At 37.2% G+C, this 24,681-nt stretch overlaps 2 protein-coding genes across 2 annotated transcripts in view; one reads left to right on the top strand and one right to left on the bottom strand.

Moving 5' to 3' along the window:
* Positions 1-24,006, bottom strand: part of LOC138143050 (variable charge X-linked protein 3B-like) — a 37,673-nt gene extending 13,667 nt beyond the window's left edge. Inside the window, exons 1-12 of the mRNA XM_069064233.1 lie at positions 23,928-24,006; positions 20,070-20,102; positions 17,313-17,342; positions 15,440-15,469; positions 14,083-14,112; positions 12,679-12,711; positions 10,999-11,028; positions 8,650-8,682; positions 7,188-7,217; positions 4,412-4,444; positions 2,898-2,927; positions 1,491-1,520 (exon numbers count right to left, since the gene is read on the bottom strand). Coding sequence (XP_068920334.1) covers positions 1,491-1,520; positions 2,898-2,927; positions 4,412-4,444; positions 7,188-7,217; positions 8,650-8,682; positions 10,999-11,028; positions 12,679-12,711; positions 14,083-14,112; positions 15,440-15,469; positions 17,313-17,342; positions 20,070-20,102; positions 23,928-24,006 — 421 coding nt within the window. The remainder of the gene's footprint in view (positions 1-1,490; positions 1,521-2,897; positions 2,928-4,411; positions 4,445-7,187; positions 7,218-8,649; positions 8,683-10,998; positions 11,029-12,678; positions 12,712-14,082; positions 14,113-15,439; positions 15,470-17,312; positions 17,343-20,069; positions 20,103-23,927) is intronic.
* The window catches only part of METTL21C (methyltransferase 21C, AARS1 lysine), a 113,730-nt gene that overhangs the window by 53,560 nt on the left and 35,489 nt on the right, over positions 1-24,681 (top strand). The window lies entirely within an intron of this gene.

The raw sequence follows: 24,681 nt of genomic DNA, 5'->3' as shown, positions 1-24,681 counted from the left end.
GAATCTTTACGTTTTATATTGATAGATAAGGCCAAGTATTTTTGAAGTGGAAGGACCCACTGAAATTAGGACTTACCTCCTTGGGCAGGAGAGTCCTGGCTGGAGGCTTTTGTGGATTAAGAAAAAAAAAGTTACATTTGCAACAGAATTCTATGTGTCCCACAATTATCAATCTAGGTGGGGCAAGGTACTTTCATTTAGATAGAGGTAAAAGAGATTTTATCAGGAACACAAAAATGGTCCTATTTTGACAGAAGATATATATCCTATAACACTGAGAATTTGTGGTATCCAAATACAGTGAAGAAAGGAGGTGGGAATTACAGTAAAAGAAATGGAGAAGAGAGTGATGGAAAAGTGGTTATTTGTAGGTGCCACCTATCTAATAATGTCCATTGAAGCCATGTGGAGAACTAGGTAATTATGTATGGAGCTCTAGGACTAATGAAGGTAATAAAGGGAATAAACTTAATTGAAGAAGAGGTGCTGGAAGATAGAGGTGAAGCAGTATGGGGTAATTAAAAATAGATACTCAAGGAAGATTGAAGTATAATTTCACTAACAGGTTGTGACTTCATTCTTTCATATTGAGCACCTCACAAAACTCATTGTGCTGTTTAGAGGAAACATGAAATGTGATTTGAAGTGTGAGTATAAACCTCTCTCAATATCATCTTCCTCTCTGGACAAAGCTGCCGACCAAGAAGAACAGGACAATTAATGGGACCAATTCAAAGGTCTTTTTCTCAGTGCTGGGAAGACAATGTCTAGAAATGTCTGGACAATTTTCCTATTATCTTCCTCCCCTAATTCCCATGCAATTTGTTCAACAGATTTAAGGAGAGGTCTGTGAAGAGACCTTAGGTAGATAAATGGAGGAGGCTATGCAAAAAGATAAAAAGAAAATTTAGAATCCTGATTTCTCCAGGAATTATTTTAGTGCCTAAACCTTTGGACTTGTATTTGATCATTCAGGAATCTGGATGCAACATTTCTCTCTCTTTCCCCCTTTTTATATTTTATGAAATGGGAACCCTAGGGAGGACCTAGCTTAAAATTTAGAGAGAGCCTATTAATTTCATTGAAGAACAGAGGGTATGGTAGACTCTTCAGGATGATATGAAGAAAAATCTCTCTCTGGGAAAAAGGAGAAAAGATCTTCACTCACAACAGACATCAATACCCACTAACTGGACCAACCTCCTTCTCTCTATGGTTAATGACTTTTAACATTAACAGAAAAGCAGAGTATCAAGGAAACTGATCTCCAGAAGTCCCAAGGAAAGACAAATGTAGTTTGTAGATGGAAAAAGAAGAACTTTCTTGTGGAGCAGGATGCGGGCTAAGTACTGCTATGGGTGGAATATGAACTAAATTGAGGGAAAAAGAATGAGGCCAAAGTGAGGAGTCTTATGAATCCTCAGATTTTCTACTGCTTAATGAGGCCATGTAGTTTTGAAGTGGAAGGACCCACTGAAATTAGGACTTACCTTCTTGGGCAGGAGAGTCCTGGTTGGAGGCTGGTGTGGATAATGAAAAAAAAAGTAAAATTCAGAACAAAGTTCTATGACTCTCACATTTATCAATCAAGGTGGGGCAAGGTATGTTCAGGTAGATAGAGCTTAAAGAGATTTTATGAGAACACAAAAATGGACCTACTTTGACAGAGGACATGTATCTCACAAAATGAGAATTTGTGGTATTCAACTATAATGAAGAAGGGACATGTGCAGTATAGTAAAAGAAATAGAGAAAAGAGGGATGGAAAAGGGATTATTGATAGGTGGCAACTATCTAACAATGTCCATTGTAGCCGTGTGGAGAACTAGCTAATCGCTTGCAGAGCTCTAGGACTAATGAAGGTAAAAAAGGGAATAAAATTAATTGAACAAGAAATAGTGATACTCAATCAAGCTTCAAGTATAGTTTCCCTAACAGATTGTGACCTCTTTCTGTGACCTTGAATACCTCACAAAACTCATTGCACTGTCTGAAGGAAGGATTAAAAGTGCTTTGAAGTTGAAGTATAAGCCTCACTGTGCATGATATTCCTCTCTGCACAGAACTTCCATCTCTCAAGAACTATATGACAATTAACAGGACCAATGTCAACACTTTTCCTATTCTCTCCATTCCCTATGTCCCATTCAGTTTGTTGGCAAGACTTAAGGAAGGGGGGAGATGAGACCTTGGGTAGATAGATGATGGTGGCTGTCCAAAAAATTAAAACAAGTGGAATCCTGATTTCTCCATGAAGTATTACATGGAGAGAAAACTTTTGGATTTGGATTTGGTCGTTCAGGATTTTTATTTGTTCATTTTCAAATACATTTAGTATTTGGTAATGCATTTGTTCAAATACAAATTTGTGTTTGTATTTCATCATTCAGGATTCCTGATGCACAATTCTCTCTCTTTCCTTGTTCCTTTTTATGAAATGTGAGCCCTCGGGAGGACCCAGTTTAAAATTCAGAGAGAGAGGCAGAGTTCTCTTTATTGAAGAACAGAGAGTAATGTAGATTTTTCAAGATGATAATGAGAAAAAACTCCCTATGGAAACAGGAGACAAGATTTCCCCTCACAACAGACATCAATACCCACTCACTGGACCAACCTATCACTTTCTATGGTTAATGACTTTTGTGACCATTTACACAAAAGTAGAGTATCAAGGAAAATAAACTTCAGAAGTCCCAAGGAAAGACAAATGTAGTTTTCAGATGAGAAAGGAACTACTTTCTTGTGGAGAAGGATGCTGGCTACGTACAGATACGAACAAAATTAAAAGAGAAAAAGAATGAGACCTAAATGAAGAGTCTTATGAATCCTCAAATTTTCTACTCTTCATGAGGCCAAGTAGTTTTGAAGTGGAAGGGCCCAATGAAATTAGGGCTTACCTTCTTGGGCAGGGGTGTCCTGGCTTGATGCTGATGTGGATTAAGAAAAGAAAAAAGTAAAATTTAGAACAATGTTATGTGTCTCTCACATTTATCAATATAGGTGGGTCAAGGTATGTTCTGGTAGGTAGGGTTCAATGAGACTTTACCAGGAATGCAAAAATGAACATATTTTGTCAGAAGATACATATCTCATCATAAAATGGAGAATTTGTGGTACCAAACCATAGTTAAGAAGGGTTCTGTGTGATATAGTGAAAGATATTGAGAAGAGAGGGTTGGAGAAATGGTTATTTGTGGGGGTACACCCATCTAACAATCTCACTTGTAGCCATATTAAGAACTAGTTAATTATCTTTGGAGCTCTAGGATTAATGAAGTTGACCAAAGGGGTAAAAATAATTGATCAAGAGTGCTGGAAGAGAGAGGTGAAGAAGGGTGACAGCTAGAGGTAGTGATATTCCATGAAAATTGAAGTATAATTTCACTAACAGATTGTGACCTCTTTCTTTGGCATTGAGTAGCTCAGAGAGCTCATTGCTCTGTGTAAAGAAAGCATTAAAAGTGGTTTGAAGTTCATGTATAAAACTCACTCAATATTATATTCCTCTCTGAACAGAACTTCTACCTCCCAAGAAGAATATTGCAATCAATGGGAGCAATCTAAACTTATTGTCAAGGCTGGGATCATAATGCCAAGGAATGTCTGGACAATTTTCTTATTTTTTCCTTCCGCCAAAGCCCATCCAGTTTTATAGCCATTTTTAAACATAGGTCTGAGATGAGACCTTCTATGGGTGTACAGAGGCATCTGTGCAGAAAATAAAAACAATTGAAATCCTGATTTCTCCTTACAGTATTTCAGTGCAAAAACATTTGTACTTCTAATTGGTCATTCAGAATTACTGATACTAAATTTCTCTCTCCTTTCCTTTTCTTTCTCATTATATGGGCTCCCTAGAAGTGATCTAATTTAAAATTGAGAGAAAGAGACAGACAGATAGACAGAGACACAGAAAGAGGGACACAGAGATAGACAGAGACAGAGGCAGAGATAGAGACAGAGAGAAAGAGAAAGAGACAGAGACAGAGAGAGTTCATTTCACTGAAGAAGAAAATGTAAGGTAGATCATCCAGGATGATGTTAAGAAAAAACTCCCTGTGAAAAGAAGAAGAGATCTCCTCTCACAACAGAGATTCCTACCCACTAGCTGAACCAGTCTACATGTCTATGGTGAATGACTTTTGTGACCATAAACACAAAAATAGAGTATTAGGGAAAATGAGCTCCAGTAGCCCCAAGGAAAGGACAAATGTAGTTAGAAGATGAAAATGAATGACTTTCTTGTGGAGCAGGTTTCTGGCTAAGTTTTGTTATGAGTGGAATAGGGACAAAATAAAGAGAGGAAGAGAATGAAGTCTAGCTGAAAAGTCTTAGGAATCTTTATGTTTTCTATTGATTGATAAGGCCAAGTATTTTTAAAGTGGAAAGACCCACTGAAATTAAGACTTACATTCTTGGGCAGGAGAGTCCTGGCTGGAGGCTTCTGTGGATTAAGAGAAGAAAAAAGTTACATTTACAACAAAATTCTATGTCTCCCACAATTATCAATCTAGGTTGGGCAAGGTACATTCATGTAGATAAAGGTCAAAGAGATTTTATCAGAAACACAAAAATGGTCCTATTTTGACAGAAGATATATATCCCATAAAACTGAGAATTTGCGGTATCCAAATACAGTGAAGAAAGGAGGCAGGAATTATAGTAAAAGAAATGGAGAAGAGAGGGATGGAAAAGTGGCTATTTGTACGTGCCACCTATCTATTAATATTCATTGACGCCATGTGGAGAACTCGGTAATTATGTATGGAGCTCTAGCACTAATGAAGGTAATAAAAGGAATAAACTTAATTGAGGAAGAGGCCTAGAAGATAGAGGTGAAGCAGTATGGGGGTAATTAAAAATAGATACTTAAGGAAGACTGAAGTATAATTTCACTAACAGGTTGTGATTTCATTCTTTCCTATTGAGTACCTTACAAAACTCATTGTGCTGTTTAGAGGAAACATGAAACGTGATTTGAAGTGTGAGTATAAACCTCTCTCAATATCATCTTCCTCTTTGGACAAAGCTGCCGACCAAGAAGAACAGGACAATTAATGGGACCAATTGAAATGTATTATTCTGAGCGCTGGGAAGATAATCCCTAGAAATGTCTGGACAATTTTCCTATTATCTACCTCCCCTAATTCCCATCCAATTTGTTCACCAGATTTAAGAAGAGGTCTATGAAGAGACCTTAGGTAGATAAATGGAGGAGGCTATGCAAAAAGATAAAAAGAAAAATTGGAATCCTTATTTCTTCTGGAATTATTTTAGTGCCCAAACCTTTGGACTTGTATTTGATGATTCAGAAATATTGATACAACATTTCTCTCTCTTTCCCTCTTTTTATATTTTATGAAATGGGACCCTAGGGAGGACCTAGCTTAAAATTTAGAGAGAGCCTATTAATTTCATTGAAGAACAGAGGGTATGGTAGACTCTTCAGGATGATATGAAGAAAAAGCTCTATCTGGGAAAAAGGAAACAAGATCTCCCCTCACAACATAAATCAATACCCACTAACTGGACCACCCTACCTCTCTCTATGGTTAATGACTGTTGTGACCATTCACACAAAAGCAGAGTATCAAGGAAACTGAGCTCCAAAAGCCCCAAGGAAAGAGAAATGTAGTTTGTAGATGAAAAAGGAATTATGTTCTTGTGAAGCAGGTTGCTGCCTAAGTACTGCTATGGGTGGAATATGAACTAAATTGAGAGAGGAAGTGATTGAGGTCTAGGTGAAGAGTCTTATGAATCCTCCAGTCTTCTGTTGATTGATAAGTTCAAGTAGTTTTGAAGTGGAAGCACCCAGTGAAATTCAATCTTACCTTCTTGGGCAGTAGAGTCCTGGCTGGACGCTGGTGTGGGTAAAGAGAAGGAAAAGGCAATATTCACAAAAAAGTTCTATGTCTCACACTTTTATCAATTTAGGTGGGGCAAGGTATGTTATAGTAGATAGGCTTCAATGAGATTTTATGTGCTACACAGAAATGAACCCATTTTGTAGAATATACATTTCTCTTCATAAAATGGAAAATTTGTTGTATCAAACCATAATGAAGAAAGGAGGTGTGAGAGATAGTAAAAGAAATGGAGAAGAGAGGGATGAAGAAGTTATTATTTGTGGGGTCACCCATATAATAATCTGCATTGTAGCCATGTTGTGAACAAATTATTATTTCTGGAGCTCAGTATTAATGTAGGTACTGGATTAAAGAGGTGATGGAAGAGAGAGGTGAAACTGTATGATTTAACCAGAAATAGTGATACTCAATGAAGATTCAAATATAGTTTTCCTAACAGATGGTGCCCTCTTTCTTTGACCTTGAATACCTCACAAAAGTCATTGCTTTCTCTAAGGGAAGTATTAAAAGTGCTTTGAAGTTTGAGTATAAGCCTCACTGCTTATTATTTTTCTCTGCACAGAACTTCACCTACCAGGAACCATATGACAATTAATAGGACCAATCTCAACACTTTTCCTATTATCGCCATTCCCTATTTCCCATTCAATTTTTTGGCTACATTTGAGGATAGCTTTGAGATGACACCTTGGGTGGAGAGATGGTGGTGCCTGTACAAAGCCATTAAAACAAGTGGAATCCTGATTTCTCCAAGAAGTATTTCAGTGTCAGAACTTTTGGATTTGTTTTTCATCATTCAGGATTCCTGATACTACATTTCTCTCTCTTTCCTTCTTCTTTTTAATGAAATGTGAGCCCTCAGGAGGACCCAGTTTAAAATTCAGAGAGAGAGGTAGAGTTATTCTCATTGAAGAACAGAGAATAAGGTAGATTGTTCAGGATGATATTAAGAAATAACTCCCCCTGGAAACAGGATACAAGATCTCCCCTCACAACAGATATCAATACCCTGTAACTTGACCAACCTTCCTCTTACTATGGTTAGTGACTTTTGTGACCATTAACACAAAAGTAGAGTACCAAGGAAAATGAGCTGCAGAAGTTCCAAGGAAGGAAAAATATAGTTTGTAGATGAGAAAGGAACTACTTTCTTGTGGAGAAGGATACTGGCTAAGTACTGTTATGGGTGGAATATGAACAAAATTAAGAGAGGAAAAGAAAGAGGCCTAAATGAAGAGTCTTATGAATCCACAAATTTTCTACTGCTCGTTGAAGCCAACAATTTTTGAAGTGGAAGGACCCAATGAAATTAGGACTTACCTTCTTGGGCAGTTGAGTCCTGGCTGGAAGCTGTTGTGGATTAAGCAGAGAAGAAAGTAAAATTTACAACAAAGTTCTATGTCTCTCACTTTTATCAATATAGGTGGGGCAAGTTATGTTGAAGTAGGAAGGGTTCAATGAGAGTTTACCAGGAATACAAAAATGGGCCTATTTTGTAAGAGGATATGTATCTCATCATAAAACAGGAGAATTTGTATTACCAAACCATATTTAAGAAGAGAGCTGTGTGATATAGTTAAAGACATTGAGAAGAGAGGTTTGGAGAAATGGTTATTTGTGGGGCGCACCCATCTAACAATCTCACTTGTAGCCATATTAAGAAGTAGTTAATTATCTTTGGAGCTCTAGGATTAATGAAGTTGACCAAGGGGGTAAAATTTATTGAACAAGAGGTGCTGGAAGAGAGAGGTGAAGAAGGGTGATAACTAGAGGTAGTGATATTCCATGAAAATTGAAGTATAATTTCACTAACAGATTGTGACCTCTTTCTTTGGCATGGAGTAGCTCAGAGAGCTCATTGCACTGTGTAAAGAAAGCATTAAAAGTGGTTTGAAGTTCATGTATAAAACTCACTCAATATTATATTCCTCTCTGAACAGAAATTTTACCTGCCAAGAAGAATATTGTAATCGATGGGAGCAATCTAAACTTTTTGTCAATGCTGGGTTCCTAATGCCTAGGAATGTTTGGACAATTTTCCTATTTTTTCCTTCCCCCAAAGCCCATCCAGTTTTATAGCCAGATTTAAACATAGGTCTGAGATGCGACCTTGTATAGGTGTACAGAGGCATCTGTGCAGAAAAATAAAAACAATTGAAATCCTGATTTCTCCTTTCAGTATTTCAGTGCAAAAACATTTGTACTTCTAATTGGTCATTCAGGATTCCTGATACTAAATTTCTCTCTCTTTCCCTTTTCTTTCTCATGATATGGGCTCCCTAGAAGTGATCCAATTTAAAATTGAGAGAAAGAGACAGACAGACAGAGACACAGAAAGATGGAGAGAGAGATAGAGACAGAGGCAGAGATAGAGACAGAGAGAAAGAGACAGAGACAGAGAGTTCATTTCACTGAATAAGAAACTCCCTGTGGAAAGAAGAGAATATCTCCTCTCACAACAGAGATTCCTACCCACTAACTGAACCATTCTACATTTCTATGGTGAATGACTTTTGTGACCATAAACACAAAAGTAGAGTATTAGGGAAAATGAGCTCCAGTAGCCCCAAGGAAAGGACAAATGTATTTAGAAGATGAAAATGAATGACTTTCTTGTGGAGCAGGTTTCTGGCTAAGTGTTGTTATGAGTGGAATATGGACAAAATAAAAAGAGGAAGAGAATGAAGTCTACCTGAGAAGCCTTAGGAATCTTTATGTTTTCTATTGATTGGAAAAGCCAAGTATTTTTGAAGTGGAAAGACCCACTGAAACTAAGACTTACATTCTTGGGCAGGAGAGTCCTGGCTGGAGGCTTCTGTGGATTAAGAGAAGAAAAAAGTTACATTTACAACAAAATTCTATGTCTCCCACAATTATCAATCTAGGTGGGGGAAAGTACATTCATGTAGACAGAGGTCAAGGAGATTTTATCAGGAACACAAAAATGAACCTAATTTGACAGAGAATATATATGCCATAAAACTGAGAATTTGTGGTATCCAAATACAGTGAAGAAATGCGGCAGGAATTATAGTAAAAGAAATGGAGAAGAGAGGGATGAAAAAGTGGTTATTTGTAGGTGCCACCTATCTAATAATGTCCATTGAAGCCATGTGGAGAACTCGGTAATTATATATGGAGTTCTAGGACTAATGAAGGTAATAAAGGGAATAAACTTAATTGAAGAAGAGGGGCTGGCAGATAGAGGTGAAGCGGCATGAGGTAATTAAAAATAGATACTCAAGGAAGATTGAAGTATAATTTCACTAACAGGTTGTGACTTCATTCTTTCATATTGAGCACCTCACAAAACTCATTGTGCTGTTTAGAGGAAACATGAAACGTGATTTGAAGTGTGAGTATAAACCTCTCTCAATATCATCTTCCTCTCTGGACAAAGTTGCCGACCAAGAAGAACAGGACAATTAATGGGACCAATTCAAAGGTCTTTTTCTCAGTGCTGGGAAGTCAATGTCTAGAAATGTCTGGACAATTTTCCTATTATCTCCCTCCCCTAATTCCCATACAATTTGTTCACCAGATTTAAGGAGAGGTCTGTGAAGAGACCTTAGGTGGATAAATGGAGGAGGCTATGCAAAAAGATAGAAAGAAAAATGCAATCCTTATTTCTTCAGGAATTATTTTAGTGCCCAAACCTTTGGACTTGTATTTGATCATTCAGGAATCTTGATACAACATTTCTCTCTCTTTCCCCCTTTTTATATTTTATGAAATGGGAACCCTAGGGAAGACCTAGCTTAAAATTTAGAGAGAGACTATTCATTTCATTGGAGAACAAAGAGTAAGGTAGACTTTTTAGGATGATATGAAGAAAAAACTCTCTCTGGGAAAAAGGAAACCAGATCTCCCCTCACAACAGAAATCAATACCTATAAACTGGACCAAACTACCTCTCTCTATGGTTAATGATTTTTGTGACCATTTACACAAAAGCAGAGCATCAAGGAAAATGAGTTCCAGAAGCCCAAGGAAAGAGAAATTTAATTTGTAGATGAAAAAGGAGTTATGTTCTTGTGAAGCAGGTTGCTGGCTAAGTACTGCTATGGGTGGAATATGAACTAAATTGAGAGAGGAAGAGATTGAGGTCTAGGTGAAGAGTCTTATGAATCCTCCAGTCTTCTGTTGATTGATAAGTTCAAGTAGTTTTGAAGTGGAAGGACCCAGTGAAATTCAATCTTACCTTCTTGGGCAGTAGAGTCCTGGCTGGACGCTGGTGTGGGTAAAGAAAAGGAAAAGGTAAGATTCACAACAAAGTTCTATGTCTCACTTTTATCAATCTAGGTGGGGCAAGGTATGTTATAGCAGATAGGTTTCAATGAGATTTTATGTGCAACACAGAAATGAACCCATTTTGTAGAATATACATTTCTCATCATAAAATGGAAAATTTGTTGTATCAAACCATAATGAAGAAGAGAGGTTTGAGAGACAGTAAAAAAAAATGGAGAAGAGAAGGATGAAGAAGTCATTTGAGGGGTCACCCATAAAATAATCTGCAATGTAGACATGTTGTGAACAAATTTCATCTTGATCTCAGAATCAATGAAAGTGCTGGATTAAAGAGGTGATGGAAGAGAGAGGTGAAAGTGTATGACTTAAATAGAAATAGTGATACTCAATGAAGATTCAAATATAGTTTCCCTAACAGATGGTGCCCTCTTTCTTTGACCTTTAATACCTCACAAAAGTCATTGCTTTCTCTAAGGGAAGTATTAAAAGTGCTTTGAAGTTTGAGTATAAGCCTCACTGCTCATGATATTTCTCTCTGCACAGAACTTCATCTACCAGGAACCATATGACAATTAATAGGACCAATCTCAACACTTTTCCTATTATCGCCATATCCTATTTCCCATTCAATTTTTTGGCTACATTGGAGGATAGCTTTGAGATGACACCTTGGGTGGATAGATGGTGGCGGCTGTACAAAGCCATTAAAACAAGTGGAATCCTGATTGGCTACGTACTGCTATGTGTGGAATATGAACAAAATAAAGAGGGGAAAAGAATGAGGCCTAAATGAAGAGTCTTATGAATCCTCAAATTTTCTACTGCTTGATGAGGCCAAGTAATTTGGAAATGGAAGGACCCCAATGAAATTAGGACTTACCTTCTTGGGCAGTAGAGTCCTGGCTGGAAGCTGTTGTGGTTTAAGATAAGAAAAAAGTAAAATTTATAACAAAGTTCTATGTCTCTCGCTTTTATCAATATAGGTGGGGCAAGTTATGTTGAAGTAGGTAAGGTTCAATGAGAATTTACCAGGAATACAAAAATGGATCTATTTTGTCAGAGGATATGTATGTCATCATAAAATGGAGAATTTGTGGTACCAAACTATAGGTAAGAAGGGAGCTGTGTGATATAGTGAAAGACATTGAGAAAAGAGGGTTGGAGAAATGGTTATTTGTGGGGGGCACCCATCTAACGATCTCACTTATAGCCATATTAAGAAGTAGTTAATTATCTTTGGAGCTCTGGGATCAATGAAGTTGACCAAAGGGGAAAAATTAATTGAACAAGAGGTGCTGAAAGAGAGAGGTGAAGAAGGGTAATAACTAGAGGTAGTGATATTCCATGAAAATTGAAGTATAATTTCACCAACAGATTGTGACCTCTTTCTTTGGCATTGAGTAGGTCAGAGAGCTCATTGCTCTGTGTAAAGAAAGCATTAAAAGTTGTTTGAAGTTCATGTATAAACCTCACTCAATATTATATTCCTCTCTGAACAGAAATTTTACCTGCCAAGAAGAATATTGCATTCAATGGGAGCAATCTAAAGCTTTTTGTCAATGCTGGGATCCTAATGCCTAGGAATGTCTGGACAATTTTCCTATATTTTTCCTTCCCCCAATGCCCATCCATTTTTTTTAAGAATTGGGGTTAAGCAACTTGCTCAAGGTTACATGGCCAGGTGTTTCTGGGTGGGTAATAAGTGTCTGAGCCCAGATTCGATCCACATGTCATCCCGACACTGGAGCCAGTGTTCTTACTCGCTATGCTACCTGGCTGCCCCTTCCCATCCAGTTTTATAGTCAGATTTAAACATAGGTCTGAGATGAGACCTTGTATGGGTGTACAGAGGCATCTGTGCAAAAAGATCAAAACAATTGAAATACTGATTTCTCCTTCCAGTATTTCAATGCCAAAACATTTGTACTTCTAATTGATCATTCAGGATTCCTGATACTAAATTTCTCTCTCTTTTCCTTTTCTTTCTCATTATATGGGCTCCCTAGAAATGATCTAATTTAAAAATGAGAGAAGGAGACAAACAGACAGACAGAGACACAGAAAGAGGGACACAGAGATAGACAGAGACAGAGGCAGAGATAGAGACAGAGAGAAAGAGAAAGAGACAGAGACAGAGAGAGTTCATTTCACTGAAGAAGAAAATGTAAGGTAGATCATCCAGGATGATGTTGATAAAAACCTCGCTGTGGGAAAGAAGAGAAGATCTCCTCTTACAACAGAGATTCCTACCCACTAACTCACCCAGTCTACATGTCTATGGAGAATGACTTTTGTGACCATAAACACAAAAGTGGAGTATTAGGGAAAATGAGCTCCAGTAGCCCCAAGGAAAGGACAAATGTAGTTAGAAGATGAAAATGAATGACTTTCTCGTGGAGCAGGTTTCTGACTAAGTGTTGTTATGAGTGGAATATGGACAAAATAAAGAGAGGAAGAGAATGAAGTCTAGCTGAAAAGTCTTAGGAATCTTTACGTTTTCTATTGATTGATAAGGCCAAGTATTTTTGAAGTGGAAAGACCCACTGAAATTAGGACTTACATTCTTGGGCCGGAGAGTCTTGACTGGAGGCTTCTGTGGATTAAGAGAAGAAAAAAGTTACATTTACAACAAAATTCTATGTCTCCCACAATTATCAATCTAGGTGGGGCAAGGTACATTCATGTAGATAAAGGTCAAAGAGATTTTATCAGGAACACAAATTTGAACCTAATTTGACAGAGGATATATATCCCATAAAACTGAGAATCTGTGATATCCAAATGCAGTGAAGAAGGGAGGCAGGAATTATAGTAAAAGAAATGGAGAAGAGAGGGATGAAAAAGTGGTTATTTGTAGGTGCCACCTATCTAATAATGTCCATTGAAGCCATGTGGAGAACTCGGTAATTATATATGGAGTTCTAGGACTAATGAAGGTAATAAAGGGAATAAACTTAATTGAAGAAGAGGTGCTGGAAGATAGAGGTGAAGCAGTATGGGGTAATTAAAAATACTCAAGGAAGATTGAAGTATAATTTCACTAACAGGTTGTGACTTCATTCTTTCGTATTGAGCACCTCACAGTACGCATTGTGCTGTTTAGAGGAAACATGAAACGTGATTTGAAGTGTGAGTATAAACCTCTCTCAATATCATCTTCCTCTCTGGACAAAGCTGCCTACCAAGAAGAACAGGACAATTAATGGGACCAATTCAAAGGTCTTTTTCTCAGTTCTGGGAAGGCAATGTCTAGAAATGTGTGGACAATTTTCCTATTATCTTCCTCCCCTAATTCCCATGCAATTTGTCAGCCAAATTGGAGGAGAGGTCTGACAGTTGACTTTATGAGGATAAATGTAGCATGTTATGCAAAAAGACAAAAAGGAAAACCAGAATCCTGATTTCTCCATGAAGTATTTCAATGGCAAATCCTGTGGACTTGTATTTGGTCATTCAGGATTCCTGATACTACATTTCTCTCTCTTTCCCTCTTCTTATATTTTATGAAATGGGAACCCTAAGGAGGACTTACCTTTGAATTTAGAGAGAGACTCTTTATTTCATTGAAGAACAGAGACCAAGGTAGATTGTACTAGATGATATGAAGAAAAAAACTCCCTCTTCAAAAAAGGAGATAAGATCTCCATTCACAAAAGAGATTAATGTCAACCAATTGGATCAACCTACCTCTCTATGGTTAATGACTTTTGTGACCATCAACACAAAAGGGAAAACGAGTTCCAGAAGCCCCAAGAAAGACAAATGTAGTTTGTACATGAAAATGAATTACTTTCCTTTGGAGCAGGTTGCCTGGCTAAGTACTGCTATGGGTGGAGTATGAACTAAATTGAGAGAGGAAGAGATTGAGGTCTAGGTGAAGAGTCTTATGAATCCTCCAGTTTTCTGTTGATTGATAAGGTCAAGTAGTTTTGAAGTGGAAGGACCCAGTAAAATTCAGTCTTACCTTCTTGGGCAGTAGAGTCCTGGCTGGACCCTGGTGTGGGTAAAGAAAAGGAAAAGGTAAGATTCACAACAAAGTTCTATGTCTCTCACTTTTATCAATCTAGGTGGGGCAAGGTATATTATAGCAGATAGGTTTCAACGAGATTTTATGTGCAACACAGAAATGTGTAGAGTATACATTTCTTATCATAAAATGGAAAATTTATGGTATCAAACCATAATGAAGAAGGGAGGTGTGAGAGATAGTAAAAGAAAAAAAAAGAGATAATAAAAGATAGTAAAAGAAGAGAGGGATGAAGAAGTCATTATTTGTGGGGTCACCCATATAATAATCTTCATTGTAGCCATGTTGTGAACAAATTATTATTTCTGGATCTCTAGTATTAATGTAAGTGTTGGATTAAAGAGGTGCTGGAAGAGAGAGGTGAAACTGTATGACTTAACTAGAAATAGTGATACTCAATGAAGATTCAAATGTAGTTTCCCTAACAGACCGTGACATCTTTCCTTGACCTTGAACACCTCACAAAAGTCATTGCTTTGTCTAAAGGAAATATTAAAAGTGCTTTGAAGTTTGAGTATAAGCTTCACTGCTCATGATATTCCTCTCTGCACAGAATTTCACCTACCAGGAACCATATGACAATTAATAAGGCCAATCTCAACACTTTTCCTATTATCACCATTCCCTATTTCCCATTCAATTTTTTGACTACATTTGAGGATAGCTTTGAGATGACAGATGGTGGTGGCTGTACAAAAAGATTAAAACAAGTGGAATCCTGATTTCTCCAAGAAGTATTTCAGTGCCAGAACTTTTGGATTTGTATTTCATCATTTAGGATTCCTGATACTACATTTCTCTCTCTTCTTCTTTTTTATGAAATGTTAGCCCTCGGGAGGACCCAGTTTAAAATTCAGAGAGAGAGGCAGAGTTGTTTTCATCGAAGAACAGAGAATAAGGTAGATTGTTCAGGATGATATTAAGAAAAAATTCCCTCTGGAAACAGGAGACAAGATCTCCCTTCACAACAGACATCAGTACCCTGTAACTGGATCAACCTTCCTCTTTCTGTGGTTAATTACTTTTGTGACCATTAACACAAAAGTAGAGTACCAAGGAAAATGAGCTGCAGAAGTTCCAAGGAAAGAAAAATATAGTTTGTAGATGAGAAAGGAACTACTTTCTTGTGTAGATGGATGCTGGCTACGTACTGCTATGTGTGGAATATGAACAAAATTAAGAGAGGAAAAGAATGAAGCCTAAATGAAGAGTCTTATGAATCCTCAAATTTTCTACTGCTTGATGAGGCCAAGTATTTTTGAAGTGGATGGGCCCCAATGAAATCAGGACTTACCTTCTTGGGCAGTTGAGTCCTGGCTGGAAGCTGTTGTGGTTTAAGAAAAGAAAAAAGTAAAATTTACAACAAAGTTCTATGTCTCTCACATTTATCAATCTAGGTGGGGCAAGGTATGTTACAGTAGATAGGGTTCAATGAGACTTTACAAGGAATTCAAAAATGTACCTATTTTAGGGTGCTGCCACGTGGCTCAGTGAGTAAGATCACTGGCCCCAGAGTCGGGATGACCTGAGATCGAATCTGGGCTCTGATACTTAGCACCACAACCAGAAAATAGCTGGCCATGTAACCTTGAATAAGTTACTTAACTCTAATTTCTTATAAAAAAATGTACCTATTTTGTCAGAGGATATGTATCTAATCATAAAATGGAGAATTTGTGTTATCAAACCGTACATAGTTTAGAAGGACTCTGTGTGATACAGTGAAAGACATTGTGAAGTGACAGTTGGAAATGTCTTCATTTGTGGGGGGCATCCATCTAACAATCTCCATTGTAGCCATATTGAGAACTAGTTAATTATCTATGGAGCACTAAGATTAAAGAAGTTAACCAAGGGCGTGAACTTAATTGAACAAGATGTGCTAGGAGAAGTGAAGAAGTGTGACAACTAGAGGTAGTGATATTCAATGAAAATTGAAGTATAATTTCACTAACAGATTGTGACCTCTATCTTTGGCATTGAGTACCTCAGAAAACTCATTGCTCTGTGTAAAGAAAGCATTAAAAGTGACTTGAACTTCATATATACACCTCACTCAATATCATATTCCTCTCTGAATGGAACTTCTACCAAGAAGAGCAGAGCAATCAATGGGAGTGATCTAAAACTTTTTCTCAATGCTGGGATCCTAATGCCAAGGAATGTCTGGACAATTTTCCTATTATTCCCTTCCCCTAACACCCATCCAATTTTTTAGCCATATTTAAGCTTAGATCTGAGATGAGACTTTGGATGGGTATACAGAGGCAGCTTTTCAAAAAGATCAATACAATTGAAACCCTGATTTCTCCATGCAGTACTTCAGTGTCAAAACTTTTGTACTTCTGGGGCAGCTAGGTGGCACAGTGAATAGAGCACCGGCCCTGGAATCAGGAGGACTTGAGTTCAAATCCAGCCTCAGACACTTAACACAAAAACTAGCTGTGTGACCTTGGGCAATCCCAACTGCCCTCCAAAATGCAAAAAAAACAAAAACTAAAAAACTAAACTAAAAACCCAAATCGCAAAACTTTTCTACTTCTTATTGATCATTCAGGATTCCTGATACTAAATTTCTCTCTCATTCCATTTTCTTTCTCATGTTATGGGTATCCTAGAAAGGACTCAATTTAAAATTGAGAGAAAGAGACAGACAGAGAGAGACAGAGGGACAGAGACAGAGAGAGAGGGAGACAGAGATCAAGATAGACACAGAGGCAGAGACAGATACAGAGATAGAGAGAGTTCAATTCACTGAAGAAAAAAGTGAAAGGCAGATTATCCAGGATGATATTAAGAAAAAACTCCCTGTTGGAAAGAAGAAGAGAAGATCTCCTCTTATAACAGAGATTACCACCCACTAACTGAACCAGTCTACATCTCTATGTTTAATGACTTTTGTGACCATAAACACAAAAGTAGAGTATTAGGAAAAATGAGCTCCAGAAGCCCCAAGGAAAGGATAAATGTAGTTTGTAGATGAAAATGAATTACTTTCTCATGGAGCAGGTTGCTGGCTAAGTGTTGTTATGGGTGGAATATGAACAAAATTAAGAGAAAAATGGAATTAAGTCTAGCTGGAAAGTTTTATGAATCTTTAAGTTTTCTATTTATTGATAAGGCCAAATATTTTTGAAGTGGAAGGACCCACTGAAATTAGGACTTACCTTCTTGGCCAGTAGAGTCTAGGCTGGAGTCTGTGGGTAAAGAAAAGGAAAAATAATAAAGTTGACAAAAAAGTTCTATGGCTCTCACATTTATCATTTTTGTTCAAATAGATAGGGTTCAATACAATTTTGTTGGTAGCACAATAATGGCTCTACTTTGACAGAGGATACATATCTCATCATGAAGATGAGAATTTGTGATTTTAAAATTATAATTAAGAAGAGAGGCATGTAATGAAAAAGTGGCTATTTGTGAGTGGTACCCATCTAATAATCTCCCTTGTAGCCATGTCGAGAACTAGTTAGCTATTTCTGGAGTTCTCATGCTAGTGAAGGTAGTCAAGGGTATAAAATTAATTTAACAAGAGATGCTGGAAGATAGACATGAAGCAGTGTGACAGCTCAAAATAGTGATATTTAATGAAAATCGAAGTATAATTTCACTAACAGTTTGTGACCTTTTTCTTTGCCATTGAGTGCCTTACAAAACTCATTGTTCAGTGTAAAGAAAGCATTAAAAGTGATTTTAAGTTGATGTATAAGTCTCACTCCACATCACATTTTTCTCTGGACAGAACTACCTACCAAGTAAAATGTGACAATTAATGGAACCAATCCAAATTTATATTCTCAGTTTGGGGATAATAAAGCACACGGAAGTCTGGACAATTTTCCTCTTATCTCCCTCCCCTAACCCCCATCCAATTTGTTGGCCAGATTTAAGGATATATCTGAAATGAGATCTTGGGTGGATGGAATGAGATTTATGCAAAAAGAGTAAGCAAAAACTGGAATCCTGATTTCTCCATTAAGTATTTGAGTCCCCAAAATTTTTGACTTGCATATGGGATTCCTGATATTACATTTCTATATGTTTCCTGCTTTTTTTTTAATGAAATGTGATCCCTAGTGAGGACTCAGTTTAAAATTCCGAGAGAGAGGCAGAGCTCTTTTCACTGAAGAACAGAGAGTAAGGTAGATCTTCAAGGATGTTATTAAGAAAATAACTGTCTGGAAAAAGGAGACAAGTTCTCCTCTGATAACAGAAAATAATGTCCACTAACTGAACAAGTCTACCGCTCCATGGTTAATGACTTTTGTGACCATAAACACAAAAGTAGAACATCCGGGAAAATGACCTCTTGAAGCCCCAAGGAAAGACAAATATAGTTTGTAGATGAAAAAGGAATTACTTTCTTGTGGAACACGTTGCTGGTTAAGTGCTGCTATAAATGTAATATGAACAAAATAAAGAGAGGGAAAGATTGAGGGTTTAGGTAAAGAGTCTTATGAATCCTCAAGTTTTCTATTGATTGATAAGGTTAATTATTTTTGAAGTGGAATGAAATTAGGACTTACCTTCCTGGGCAGTAGAATCCTGGCTGGAGGCTGCTTTCAATAGACAAAGAAAAGGAAACAGTTAAACTGAGGACTTCATAAAAGTCTTATGAATTTCACAGTTCTTTCTCTTCACTTAATGCCAGTTACTTCCTGGTATGTGAAACAGTGAATTTTATCAGGAACAAAACCTGGGCTCCATCTCAGGAAGTGTACACATCCCATCCCAAATCATGATCTATATCCCATCCATTCAAAGTCATCAAGATACACTAATGGAGGTAAATATCAGGTAAAACAAAGGAAAAAAGAGAAGAGGAAAATTAAAAAAAATATTTTTTCATTCAGGCAGTCTGATTTCAGAATTCCTTCTCTTGCAATAATCTAGACTGTTAAACATTTCTAGATTCCTTGGTAGGTAATGAAAGCAACCATGGGATCATAAAGAATTTTTTTTAAGCAATCAGGTTTAAGTAACTTGCTCAAGGTAACAGGGCCAGTTATTTCTGGGTGTGGTGCTAAGTATCTGAGCCTGGATTTGGTCCTCAGGTCATCCTGACACTGGAGCTGGTGTTCTTACTGGCTGTGCTACCTGCCCAGCCCCACAAAGAATTTTTCAAAAAAGTATCAGAATGACATAAAGCTGTGTGACTCAATTAGAAAACTAATATTCCAGAAAAATGCAATACAACTTTCCTGAGTAATTTTGTTCTCTTTCCTTGGCATTGAGAGTTTCTCACATTCTCGTGATGTATTAGAAGAAATATTAAAAACTATATGGAAGAGAAAGTATAAGCCTCACTCATTAACCTGTATATCCCTGGACACAATTTTTACTAGTTCAGAAAAAACAAACATGACAGGGAAAGAGAATTTAATTCAAACAGATCACTTTCAATCAGGAGTCAGAGAAAAAGTATAGGAACCTTGTTAGTCTTCCACCTATGGTCCTGCTCTCCCTCTTTTTTTTTTTGTCCAGGCTTTAGATCATTTCTGAGTTTGGATCATTGGTGGAACAATTGAAGAGCTTTTAAATATATTATATGTGCATTATATATACATGTATATATATATATATATATATACACACACACATATATATACCAAGCATTAAATATAATATATACCAAGCAAGTATATTATATATAATTATACATGACAACATTTATTAATACAATATACTATTATATCATAATACATAATATATCATATTAGATACAATATATAATTATATATGGAGCATATATAATGCATATTTATCTATAAAGGTAATAAAGATGGTCGTATATGTATAATATGCATTTTGGGGCTAATTACCTTTGTTACTATAATCACAAAGAAGAGTTTAGGGAAAAATTAGCTCCAGAAGCCCCGAGAAAAGAGAAAAAAAATATAATTTGTGAATGAAAAAGTACTTACTGTCTTGTGCAACTGCTTGCTGGCTAGATGCATCTGTGGATAGATTAAGAAAAGAAAATGAAAGAATTAAGTCTAGGAGAAGAGTCTTATGAATCCAAATTTTCTGTTGATTGATAAGGCTAAGAATTTTTTTTTTGCTTTTTTTTTTTGGAGGGGGAAGGCAGGGCAATTGGGGTTAAGTGACTTGCCCAAAGTCACACAACTAGTAAGTGTTAAGTGTCTGAGGCCAGATTTGAACTCAGGTCCTCCTGACTCCAGGGCTTGTGCTCTATTCACTCTATGCCACCTAGCCGCCCCAAGGCTAAGAAATTTTTAAGTGAATAAAATCCAGTGGAATTATATCATGAACATAAGTTGGATCCACCTGAACAGAGGAATTCATCTTGTCCATTACAAACCTATCATAACACAAATAAGGCAATTGCAAGATACAATGAAAACAAATAATGGAAAATTAGAGGTTTGTGGTAGCCTGATCATGTCATATAGAAGTACAATGAATCAAAAACCAGATTATTAGAAGGCTTAGTTCAATCAGCTGACTTTCTATAAGACTATGAGGTGGATTTCTCTTAAATATCATCTTTTTCTTTTTTTAAGCAATCAGGGTTAAGTAACTTGCTCAAGGTTACACGGCCAGGTGTTTCTGGGTGTGGTGCTGAGTGTCCAAGCCCGGATTCGATCTCCAGGTCGTCCCAACACTAGAGCCGGTGCTCTTACTCGCTGAGCCACCTGGCTGCCCCTAAGCAATTGGGGTTAAGTAACTTGCTCAAGGTTACACGGCCAGGTGTTTCTGGGTGGGTGCTAAGTGTCTGAGCCCAGGATTCGATCTCCAAGTCTTCTCAACACTGGAGCCGGTGCTCTTACTTGCTGTGCTACCTGGCCGCCCCTCTTAAATATCATCTTAATGATTGATCTTAAAAATTCATCTTAAGTATCATTTTTTTCTTAGCATTTAGTCAAACGTAAAATGATGTTGGTTTATTGAAAGGAAATACTCACTTGGAGAAAAGCTGTAGCACAAACCTTACTCATTACCTTAGGATCACAGGATACAGTTTACTACTACTAAGGACTGCAATAAAAAAGGAAGCTAATGGAAATCAATCACAATCGGTTTTGGCAGTGCAGACCCAGAGAAAGCATGACATTTTTTCAGTATTCTTTCTGCATTCTTGCCCTCTTCTATATTAAATGGTTTGAGCTATTTTGAGGTTAGCTCTGAGGTACTCTCTTGGTTTAAGGACTCAAGACGCTATCTATAAAATCAAATGATTCAGATTTCCATATCTTCATGCTGTGCTTCAGAACCAAAATATTTGTACTGATACTGGTCCCAGATGAGTTGCCATTGCAGAAGTAGCTCTCCCTCAGGAGTTGGGGTTGACTAAAAATCAGCCCCTTATCCTAAGGGTAAAAACAGAATTTTCCCAGGTGAAATTCCATCCAATGGGTTCCCAGAGTACATGAACCAACCCAAATGGGAATTCTAAAAATTTCTCAGATGGACCCCTGCAACACATATGCCTGTCCAGATGGAGGACAAGATGAAAATAACTCAAGTGGTCCCTGAAACAATTGGAAGAACCTCAAATTTCTCAAACAGATCCCTACAATCCTTTAAGGAAATCAAATGGAGGTCTGTACTCAACCCCATGAACACAAGTCAATAACATTTATTAAGCATTCTCTATGCACCTGGCATTTTGCTAATTAATAAGGAGATAAAGAAAGATGAGAGATAGTACCTGCTCTCAAGGAGTTCATAGTCTACTGGTGGAAATATCATACAAACAACTATGCACAAACTATATCCATGATAAATGGGAAATAATCAATAGATGGAAGGCAATAGAATTAAAGGGACTCAGATAAGGAGAAGAAGAGTCTTAGTGTAGCCATGATATCTGCCTTCAAGCACTTGAAGGGCTGTCCCATGGAAGAGAGTTTAAAGGTATTCTATATGAATCTAGAGAACAGATATAGGAGCCATGCTTAGAAGTTGCAAAGAGGTGAAATGAGATTTTCTATAAGGAAAAAGCTCCCTCATACATAAAACTACCCAAAAGCAGAATTAGTGGATTCCATATGTAGTGGCCTCCCCTTTATGGGACATCTTCAAGCAAAATCTGGATGCCTACTTCTTAGGTAAGAACATTTTATCCAATTTATTTTTAATCATTTATTCCAATCAAACAAACCTTTATTTATGTCCTAGTTATTAGGGTATTGTTTAGATGATATCTGTGGTTTCATTATTATATGGAACTCCCAACAAGGGAATTCCATCTACCATTGCAACTTAGTATGGACTCTGCAACACATAGCCTTCAAGAGTTTCTTGGAACCATGAAAAGTTAAATGATTTGCCCAGAGTTTCCCAGTCGGTATGTGTAATAAAAAAATATGAACTGAGATTTTCTTGACTCTGATGCTGGTCCTCTATTCAGTATTCCATGGCACCTCTCACGGGAGATTTTTGTTGCTGTTGAGTCATTTCAATCATGACAAAATGAAATTGTCCCTCAAAGAGCTGATATCTTATTGGAGCAAGAGAGCATGATAGGGACAGAGATACAGAGACAGAGATATAGACAGGAATACATAAAGAGAGAAAGGGAGAGAAAGACTTAGAGACAGAGAGAGACAGATAGACAGACAGACAGAACTAACAATTGAGGGATCTGGGTAGACCTTATGCAGGGGATGGCTAATGAGTTCTCCTTGAGAGAAGTTAGAGATTCTATTAAGATAGCCAACAACTGAGCATATTTCAGGCATGAGGACAAAGGCAGGAGATGAACTATTATATGCAGGGAATACTTAGTAGTTCAATTTGACTGAATGAAGAACGTGAAAGGGAATGTTATGAAACAAGTCTAAAAAGACTGGTACAATGAAGACATTTGAATAGAATGCCTAGCCTGGGTCCAAATTAGAGAGAAAAGTGAACAATTCAATCATCTGGAAAAAAATATTCAAAAGTTTGTTGTCTCAGTAATCAGATATCTGAAGGAGTGAAGGAATTGTCTATTTTTCATCTAATATTTTGGTACACATAATCAAAAGTTTTTATAATGGAATATCAGTCATTTAAAGAAGACGTTGAGTTTGGGCTTGTGTTCAGTGCTGGAGAAAGGTAATTGAAATTAGCATAGAATGGAAAATAATGGATAGAGCACTAGATTTGGAGCCAGGAAAACCTGAGTTTAAATTCTACCTTGGATACTTACTAGCCATTTTGCAATGACACTAATAATTAATAATTGCTAGCATTTACATAGAGCTTTATGCATATGTTATCTTATTTGATCCTTGCACTAATCTCTTAGAAAGCAGGTGATATTATTATCTCTGTTTTACAAAATCAAAAAAAAACCTCCTCCAAACCAAAATGTATAATGACTGCAATGTAATGAATAGGGAAACAGAGGCTGAGTGACTTGCTCAAGGTCACACTACTAGTATGTTTCTGATGCAAGATTTGAACTCAGGTCTTCCTACCTCAAATTCCAGGACTCTTACCTACTATATTGCCTAGGCAAGTCAGTTAACCTCTCTCAGTTATCTTGGCCTCAGTTCCCTTTTCTGTGAAGTGGGGACAATAATCACACATAACCTCTCAAGATTGTTTTGAAGATTAGATGAAATGTAAAGATGTAAAGTACTTTGCAAACCATATAGTATGATATAAATGCTAGTTTTTATTTGAGAAGTGGTAATACTACCTCCTCCAGTTATCTAACTCTAGGAAAACTAAAGTAACTAGCATTGAGGATGGCTTGGCCCAAATTCTGTCATTTGGCTTGAATGATGGACCCTAAAACTAACACAGTTTCCCAGTGTTCCCCCACTTACCGTCGTCTGTGCTCTCAGCTGAGCTCAGGGCCAACAGGGCCACTGAGAGAAAGAGCAGGAAAATCTTGGTGGTACCCATGGTGTTTGATATGACCTGTGTTGGATGAGCCCAGGGCAACCTCCCTTATAAAGACCTAGGAGCACAATGTTCCTATTGAAGCTGCACACTCAGTCCTTTGTCTGAGGGATTATTTTATGCCTATCAAGTCCCTTCCATCCCTGAGCTGACCTGGGGTTTGTTGCTTTAGAAGGCTGGCAGGAGCTTCTTACAATAAAAAAAGACTATTACACGTGACTTGCATAAGGTCTTTGAAATCAAAGTTTGCTTTGCAGGAAACTCTGTGTGCTATGTTATGATTGCAATTATGAATAATTTTCCATCTTTTTATATTATGATATCCTGTGTTACACAAGCTCTCTAAATATTATTTAGGTTATGCCTCTTCATTAACCTTCTTACAATGCCAAGAATAAGCCAGATAGGTCGATGTACAATGGAAGGATAAAATAACAGAAATGATATCACCAGACACACAAATCAAGCCAGCAAGATACTCTCATATATGCTCCCACTAGAACTTTTTGATCCCCTAAGACACAGTTTATGTGGGACCAAGTCCTCATACCATCATTCTTCTTCACCAACATTCTAAATGATATTTCTTTTTAAAGTGCTTATAGATGCGTGGAGAAGAGACTGTGACCAAACTCAAAGCCATTACAGCATAACAGATCCTGCCAGGGTCACCTCCTT

The sequence above is a fragment of the Petaurus breviceps genome, unplaced genomic scaffold (genome assembly GCF_028583685.1).
Source record: "Petaurus breviceps papuanus isolate PSGF00001 unplaced genomic scaffold, PetGlider_PUasm1.0 90625, whole genome shotgun sequence".
Classification (NCBI taxonomy): domain Eukaryota; kingdom Metazoa; phylum Chordata; class Mammalia; order Diprotodontia; family Petauridae; genus Petaurus; species Petaurus breviceps.
This window is presented reverse-complemented; position numbering and strand designations above follow the sequence as displayed.